The sequence below is a fragment of the Solanum lycopersicum genome, chromosome 9 (assembly GCF_036512215.1).
Source record: "Solanum lycopersicum chromosome 9, SLM_r2.1".
NCBI lineage: Eukaryota > Viridiplantae > Streptophyta > Magnoliopsida > Solanales > Solanaceae > Solanum > Solanum lycopersicum.
In genome coordinates, this window is record NC_090808.1 from 63,347,355 (window position 1) to 63,356,600 (window position 9,246).

General features: G+C 32.9%; 1 protein-coding gene across 1 annotated transcript; it reads left to right on the forward strand.

Annotated features, from left to right (window-relative positions):
* The first annotated feature begins 4,207 nt into the window (after window positions 1–4,207).
* Window positions 4,208–8,874, forward strand: LOC101265279 (receptor-like cytosolic serine/threonine-protein kinase RBK2). Its single transcript, XM_004247432.5, has 8 exons — window positions 4,208–4,478; window positions 5,486–5,874; window positions 6,647–6,898; window positions 6,980–7,134; window positions 7,286–7,365; window positions 7,473–7,608; window positions 7,824–7,973; window positions 8,136–8,874. The coding sequence occupies exons 2-8, from the start codon at window positions 5,505–5,507 to the stop codon at window positions 8,313–8,315; spliced, it is 1,323 nt and encodes a 440-aa protein (XP_004247480.1). The 5' UTR covers window positions 4,208–4,478; window positions 5,486–5,504; the 3' UTR covers window positions 8,316–8,874.
* Window positions 8,875–9,246: the final 372 nt, after the last annotated feature.

The following is a 9,246-nucleotide window of genomic DNA, read 5'->3' on the forward strand; positions in this document are numbered from 1 at the left end:
ATTCTCTAATCCTTAGTGTGAACAGCCCGGTTGAATCATGGATTTTGGATTCTGGTGCATCTTTCCATTCGTCTCCAAGCAAGGAGTTGTTCCAAAACTTCAAATCTGGAAATTTTGGAAAAGTATATCTTGCTGACAATAAAGGCTTAGAGATTGAAGGAAAGGGGGATGTTTGCATAAAGACCACCTCGGGAAACCAGTGGACATTGGAGGATGTCAGATATATTCCTGGGATCAAGAAAAATCTGATCTCTGTTGGTCAGTTGGATAGCACGGGATATGCAGCAGAGTTTGGGAAAGGTTCGTGGAAGATCGTGAAAGGTGCTATGGTAGTAGCTCGTGGCACCAAATCTGGAACCTTGTACACCACTGCAGGGTGTATAAACATGGTCGTTGTTGCTGAAGGTGCATCCGGTTCATGTCTGTGGCACAACAGACTTGGACACATGAGTACTAAAGGAATGAAGATGCTGGTTGCAAAAAGAGCATTAGAGGGTCTGAAGTCTGTTGATATGGGTCTTTGCGAGAGTTGTGTTATGGGCAAACAGAAAAGAGTAAGCTTCACAAAGACTCCTAGAGAGCCAAAGAAAGTGCGGTTGGAAATGGTCCATACATATGTTTGGGGACCATCTCCAGTATTATCACTTGGAGGATCCAGATTCTATGTTACCTTCATTGATGATTTCAGCAGGAAGGTATGGGTTTACTTCTTGAAGCATAAGTCAGATGTGTTTGAAACTTTCAAGAAGTGGAAAGCTGAAGTTGAAAATCAGACCGGTTTGAAAGTCAAATGCCTAAGGTCTGACAATGGAGGAGAGTATGACAAATCAGAGTTCAAGGCATTCTGTGCAGCTGAGGGAATCAGATTGATGAGAACAGTTCCCGATAAGGCAAGACAGAATGGAATTGCTGAGAGGATGAACAGAACATTGAATGAGCGTGCAAGGAGTATGAGGATACACTGTGGGCTGCCCAAAACACTTTGGGCAGATGCTGTGAGCACAGCTGCATACTTGATCAACAGGGGACCATCAGTTCCTTTAGGGTTCAAGATTCCAGAGGAATATTCCTTCTAACTTAATCAGCATTCACAATGAAGTTTTAAGGACTTTGAGAGTTTTGGTTAGGGGGAGAATCTGTGGGTCACAAGCTTGATATGTTATCACTTGTGTGAACCTCCCATGTATTCTGAGTGAATTGGTTGAGGTTGTTTCTCTCTGTATTTTGTACTCTCATATTTATAGTGGATTGCTCATCTCCTTTGTGGACGTAGGTCGATTGACCGAACCACGTTAAATTTCTGTGTCTTTTGGTATATTTCTCGTTGTCTTCTTACTCGTGGTCTTTTGAGGTCTGCTTTGCTAGCTTCTGCGTTACACCTGCTTATTTCCGATCCTAACACTAAATAATATTAAAGATACACTTATTATAATCTTTGATTGATTGTCAAATTTTTCTTTCGATCCATGAAAAGTAAATTAAGTATTTATATCTTAGATTCAATCTTATTCAAAAATCAAAAGTCAAAACGTGATATATTCAATAATATATATTAAATTTTGTGTCGAGTAAATATCATATGCATAAATTAAAAAGGGGATTTGATTAGAGTATAAATTATTGTTGCAATAAAATGTAGTGGAGATGATGATTTATATGATGAGAAGTGATAAGCAAATCACAAAATTGCGTAGCAATACATAATAATATAGTATAATATATAGTTGCGTACGTGTGAAGAGGGATCAAGTAGGAATAATGATGGAACTCATTTTAGATTTGCAATTATCATATGGCACGATGCTTTCCTCACAACCCAATACTTTTTCTTCCTTTTTTTTTTATATTAAAAAAATGTAATCAATTGCCACTTTTTAATGATATAATATATAAATATGTTTTCTAATGTTTAGCTGATATTAATATTCTTTAACTTTGGATATATATAAATAGACACTGAATTTGTATAAAATTGAACAAATAAATACACACGTCTTACATGACATAATCCACATAGAATGTTACATAGGACACTAAAGGCGGATCTAGTAACACCTAAGGGTGTCATGGGGCACGACTTCATCGAAAAATTTCGCACATTTACTGCTTATAATAGATCTTGCGTACTCCACTAATAGGACACAAAATTACCATGTATAAAATTGAACAAGTAAACACTCATGTCATACTAGGATTGTGTATGGTCGGTTCCTTTCGATTTGAAAGTTTATCGATTATCGATTTGTAGACATGTGAAACTGTTAAGAACCATTAAGATATTGACTTATCGGTTATCAATTATTGACCGTTATCGATTTTAATAAAAAAAGATTTGATACAAAAAAATAAATGATTGAATATGACTTAGAAACATGGTGATGACAAATCAAATAAATCATGCACATGAGTTGATAGATAGTATCTTGCTCAAAAAGAACACTAACACATTATTAAATAACCGAAAGTTTGATACTTCTAGAAATAAAAGTATGTAACTAAATCATAAGTCAATGACTTTATATACCTAATGACCTGAACATAATTTATTAATTTACTATCGCGTTATCGACTAATCCATTAAGAAAAACTCAAATAATTAAAAAGCGATAATATGGTGATTAAAAAAAAATAAAATCATTAAACCAATGACCATTATCATAAATCAGTTCAAATGATCAATTTTAATTCGATTTTAAACGTTGTATTTTACTTTGCTTATAAAAGCTTCCTTAGCTTTGGACGCTTGTGACTCTGTAGGTCCTTATGATTATGAACGTTAAATTATTTAGCCTTAAATTTGATTATATATTAGGTCAAACAGTTGAATTGATTTGAATGAGGTCACAAAACGTATTTAGTCCAAAAATTCCAAAGTATATTAGTTCTCTAAATAATGTAAATAAAGTAGTGCCTGAACTCTAAATGATTGAAATAACGAATTGAATAATCAATAGTTAAGAGTATTTAATTCAAACTCGAAATTATATTATAAATTAATAAAAAATCAGCTTAAGTGGGTCAACTGCCTTGAAATGAAAGAGCATCGAGTGTTATTATTTTAAATAAAAATACTCATTCAATGTAAAATTCAAATGGATTGGATCATTTAGTTATTTTCGTGATACGTAAATAAAGTTAATAATTTTTTATTATAAAAAATGCTTTATTTAGTATTAATATAATACAATAATTTTTTTTAATGATTATATATAAAAATTGTACTCGTGTCTACTTTTTGCTTCCTCGAATCCAAAATAATAAGTAATGATTTAGGCTTAGACACCTGGCATTAAGAAATTTAGTATTTACTGGCGTCTTTCCTAAAATATTCTTAATATTGTTTCCTCTGTTTCGTAAAAAATAATCTGATTTGATTTAGCACGAAACTTAAAAATATAAAAAAAATTAAAATTTTGTGATCCTTTATTAAAATTAGATTAAATATATAAAATATCATTTGATCTTACAATTTTAAACATGTCATGTGAAAAATTAAAATTAAAATATTATAAAAAAAGATATCAAATTTTTTAAAATAGACTAAAAAAAAAGAAAATCGATATTTTTAAAATGAAGAGAATATTTTATTTAATTTAGATCGACATAAATGCCATAAAAATTAGAAATGCGTCAAAAATTGAATATCTTTGACTTGTTCATTGACACATCAATTTTTAGATGTTAAAATTTTAATAAATTTCGAACGGCAGTGAGCCATTCTTTGAATTTTTCGAAATATTTTTTTCTCTTTTAATTTTTGTTTTCATTTAGTATTTATTATCTACATTGAAGTTTTAATTGATTTTTGTCATATAACACTGCATTGAGATGGAAAAAGTGCTCCTATTAAGGTTTTCTCTTCTCGTACTCATTTAATAGTCAATATCCATATTGAAACCTAATTATTTCAAATTCGCGTCAGGTATCACACATTTGTAGCAAGGAAAACTCTCCCTATCATGCTTTACTTATACTCATGTTTGATGTCTGTATTAAAATCTGACTATTTTAAATTCACGTCACGTAAAACGCATTCGGGATGGAAAGCTTTCCCCCAATCTAGGTTTTGCTCTTATAATGAAGTTTTTGGTTTTTTTTTTTTTTTTTATGTATTTTCGTTATTTCGAGTTTTGTTGGTTGGTGAGTAGTGGGGTAAGTTAGGCGGCTTGTTTGGGAAGAAAACGCAACAATATCTAACCTATTTTGCGTGTTTCAAAAGAGTAATAATATAAAGTAGTATTAATCTCCTTCCCCAATTAAATTTAGTTGCCAAAGTTTGAATTCTCCTTTATTTCAAAATAAAAATAAAAATACTACTATTATTAGAAAAAAAGACAAAAAGAAATATGTGAATGTGAAATGTTCCTAAAACCCAGAAATATATTTAGCTCCAATTCCAATATCGCAATATTTAACTTTTCCACCGTTCACTTGTCTTCTGCAACTTTCTACAAAATCTCTCTTCATCTTCATTTCTGGTATGTTATAATTTAAAATCTTTGCACCATATATGAACAATTCTTGGAATTTGTCCTCTGTTTTTTTGTTTTTGTTTTTGGGTTTTAGTTCTTTTTCCGGGTATTTCTAGTTTGTTTGTTTTTCGCTTGAGATACTTTATTTTCCGTCTATCTTGATATTAATTCAATATCTTGTGAATTTCGATTCATGACCGGTCAAACACCATCGTATAAAATGTATAAAATGAAACGGAGAAGAAAGAAATACTCTCTCCGTATTTTGGCTGTTTTAGAATTTTGAAATTCAAAAGTTTAAATTTAGATTGTAAATTCTAATACAGAAGCCTTCATTTTTTAAAAAAAAATGAGGTAAAAAGTTCTAATAGGTCATAATAATTAATAACTATAAAATATTTAAAAGATATATGAAGAATTTCGAGTTAAAATTCTTTTAGTTTGATTGTTAAAAATTTCGAATGTGTCACGCAAATTAAAATGGATTAGTATTAGTTTCAGGGAGATGCTCTGTTTTTTTGTTTACTCATATGTATTATGGCCTTGCTCTGTTTCTAAAGTTATGAATTTTTTTTCTTTTTTACTGTAATCTGTATCAGTTTTTTTGTTATTTACAGGGGATAATGCATAACTACACTTATTTCATTGACAAATTTAAACTATACTAAAATCCTATTACCTCTTAATTTATTTTATTAATAATTTTATTCTCATTGTTCGTCTAGGTGACACTATCTTATGGTTAATTTTTTTTTCAAGAGTGTTACGTAGGCAATAATAGGAACTTAGAAAATTACTTATAAAATAATTTTAGGGAATAATAGGAACTTAGTATAGTATAAGTGTGTGTTTGAGATTTCGGACATGGGTTAAGGGGCTACTTATGCATTATCCCTAATTAGTCTTTTTATAAGCTTTAATTGTTGAATTTTTGATTCTGCATGGTATGAAAAATCATTATGTTGTTGGTTTTTGGTTTATTAATCTAATAAGTTTTTGCTAATTAATGGTAGATACGTATGAGCATTAGCCATGGAGAAAACAAAAGTGAATGCATTTTCTCCCGATACAGTACTTGAAGACTTTTTGAGGACAGCAGAATCCGAATCAGACTCTTCGAAAGCCAGTACATCGGAATCTGATGGCTCGAAAAATCAAAGATCTAGTTCGAGATGGACTGGTTTTCTCGAGCTATTTAGAAGTAAATCGAAAGGACATATGACGAAAGATCCTTTAATTAGTTCTCTGAAACTTTCCAAAAGGTTCAGCAGAAGCATGAGAGAGACGAGTAGCGGTGACATGCCGAGTTCTATCTTGGATAATGGTTTGAGCTATTTCAAACCTCAATGGAAACTTTTCACCCTATCTGAGCTTCAAACTGCAACCAATTATTTTCACCAAGGTTGGTCATCGATCAGCTCAATAATTTTAATATAAATCAAATCTTTGTACCCTTTTATTAAATGTAGTGACGACGTAGTTGTTGTTAAAGTTTTAGTCATGTTAGTACTTCAATTTAGGTCCATTGGTTGCTAGGAGTGCCGGTCGAGTATAGGGTGGAGGAGGTTAGTAGGTTGCCGAGCGTTTTTCTAGTTTCCTCCGGGAGTATTAGTTTCATTTTTATATGTTTGCTTAGTCGTAAATCTATAGTAAGATCTGTATTGTTTCTTCCATTTCGTTTATCTTATCATCTTGCTATTGTTATAACCACTTCCTTTTCATCTCTTTTTGAGCCAAGTGTCACGGACTTAGAGTATTTGCTAAGATTTCGTGCGGCACTTGACAACTTACTCTCGAATCTTTCACGATCTTGTAAGCTCAAGTAAGCCTTTAAGACCTTTCTACCCTAAAGGTAGGGATAGGGAGGTCTGCATATACTCTACCCTCTCCATACATTACCTATAGTTTGTTGTTTTTTGCTGGGAGTCTTTTGCGTTTGTTAAAGATATACTAGTAGAAAATGTAGAGAACTTCTAGTGTTAGAGATTTGATTTTTATAATATTGGACTGAGATGGATTTAAAAAGGAGCGACGCAGATTCATATAGCTGATACCAGCTTGCTTTGGATTGGGGCCTAGTGTTAGTAGTTATTGTTGTACGACTATCGTTAAATTAAAGAAGTTCCAATTTTGTAGTTTTTGATGGTGAAGACTTCGACAATTCTTTACTGCAGAAAATTTGATAGGAAAGGGTGGTTATGCTGAAGTTCATAAAGGACGGTTACGAAATGGCCAGTTTATCGCGGTTAAGCGGCTGACAAGGGGACCACAAGATGAGAGAATAGGGGATTTCTTATCTGAGCTAGGTATAATGGCACATATCAATCATCCAAACACTGCTAGATTGATCGGTTATGCCGTTGATGGAGGACTCTTTCTTGTGCTTGAGCTATCTCCTTATGGAAGCTTGACCAATATGTTGCATGGTTAGTACGCTTCAATAGATCTGATGTATAATGTAAATCTTTTCTTCTGATTCTCTAACTCTATTCTACGATATCTCACAGCATCTAAGCAAAAACTAGAATGGAAAATCCGGTATAAGGTAGCGATAGGGATAGCTAAAGGGATATTGTATCTTCATGAGGGTGGTCAAAGAAGGATTATCCATAGAGATATTAAGGCAGCAAATATATTGCTCACGAAGGACCTCGAACCTCAGGTATTGTAACTATTAGTAACATTTCTCTCCTAATTATCAAGTACTTCAATAAAACTACGAAAGTATACTCAAAGAAACAGAATCCCTTTTTTCTTACGTCCTACTTTTTAGGTATCGATTAAACCTGAAATACCTTCTGCTTTGAATTCAGATATGTGATTTTGGGCTAGCAAAATGGTTACCAGAGCGATGGACTCACCTCACTATAGGGAAATTTGAAGGAACATTCGGGTACGTACACGTTTGGTCTTCCCTTACTTTCTTGCTTGTGATATAATGCTTCTAATTCTTGTGAGATTGTCTTTCTAATAATGTTGTCATAAAACCTGTGACTGCAGCTATCTTGCTCCTGAGTTCTTGATGCATGGCATAGTGGATGAAAAAACTGATGTTTTTGCTTTTGGAGTGCTTCTTTTGGAACTTATTACTGGACGTCGAGCCCTTGATTACTCACAGCAAAGTCTCGTCATTTGGGTATCTGTCATTTCTCCCATCATTATTATACGAGTTGGACTTGCATACACCAACTGAGCAACCCTGCTACTACATGTTAATGTTAAAAAACTGAAACTGCAATTGTTAGTGCATATTAGTTGTATTCGTAGTATGTTTGCCTCTTGCATAACTTATGCATCATTCTTATGTCGGGTAAACACACTGAACTGAACGCTCGTTTTTGTTTATTCTAGGCTAAACCCCTAGTGAAGAAGAACAGAATCAGAGAACTTGCTGATCCTTCACTTGCTGATGACTACGACTTACTACAGATGAACCTCATGGTCTTAGCTGCTTCTTTATGTGTCCAGCAGTCTTCAATTAAACGACCCCGAATAAATCAGGCAAGTTCTTGAAATTGTTTTGATCAAATTTTAACTTTCAAATAGACACTACATATGTACATTTTAATTGATTCTTGTCTTTTGACATTCTCCTACATTCGCTCTTCCATCCGCCCTTACAATTGTGTAACTAGAATTAATCATAACTTTGGGTCGATCCAGATTCTTCAGCTTCTAAGAGGCAACAGCGAAAGCCTGGATATAATCATGAGAATTAGAAAACCATCACATTGGAAGAGGTATTATGAAGAACTCTTTATCGCAGAAGAAAACAAAATGACTAGAGGGTTAAGTGGTTTAAGTCTGCAGGAACAAATAGCATTGGAAGTCTCTTTAAGATAGCGTGATGAATCGAGTTCGAGTCTCAAATGCTTGTTTTGTTTGTTAAAACTGACAAACATCTTCTTGATGAATTGGATTCAGTCGGTTTTTCCATTGTAATTATGGTACAACACGGAGTTGCACACTGGATCAATGCTTATGTTGGTACGTGGAGGCGGATTTAGGACTGAAACCAAGTGGAACCCATCACTTTTGGATCGAACCATATATATATATATATATATATGATTCGTCTCCGCTGGTACCTACCTCAAGAAAAGAAGCTTATAGCAAGAAAAAAAAACGCCACGGGTCTTTGTACAATGCATCAGTGTGGGGAGATCAAGCAAATGAAATCAATGAGATGCAGATTTTTTTTTTACTTTTTATGACATGTAAATACTTACTATAATCAGAGATATAAGAGTATATTGTATTGAAATTATTTGTTAAATTTTGTTACTTCTTTTTAGTGTATTTGTTTTCACTTAAAGGGGGAGGTTAAAATTCTTCTTAGAGATGAAAACTTACTTTGTATTTGTGCAATTCTTTAACTTGAGTAAAATTTTGTTTATCATTATAGATTTTCCAAAAGGGCCTTTGATTAGATGATACTGTGTGAAGTTCGAAGTGAACCGGCCTAACCGTTAATGAAGTAGTTGAAAATTATGATTTTTCAAGTTTAAACTCAACGAAGACAAAAAAGAATTCTAAATAATTCTTTTCATTTATCACTAACATTTGTGTACAATATTATTTGATGCTAGTGAAAGATGACAGGTTTCTTGTGGAATTAGTCAGTATATGCGAAGACTAATCCATATACTCGATGATAAAAAAGACCTTCGTGAAGTTAGAAGTTGGGTGGGTAAGTCCTAATAACAATCTTGGAGGCTGATTTTCCATTTCCCTCCAACAATGTGAGTCTTAAATTTAACTTCACTTAATTAAG

Coding starts and splice junctions, on each gene's coding strand:
- LOC101265279 (XM_004247432.5), top strand. CDS start 5,505: ATGGAGAAAACAAAAGTGAATGCATTTTCTCCCGATACAGTACTTGAA. Junction 7,366..7,472: donor AAATTTGAAGGAACATTCGG/GTACGTACACGT, acceptor CTGTGACTGCAG/CTATCTTGCTCCTGAGTTCT. Junction 7,609..7,823: donor AGCAAAGTCTCGTCATTTGG/GTATCTGTCATT, acceptor TGTTTATTCTAG/GCTAAACCCCTAGTGAAGAA.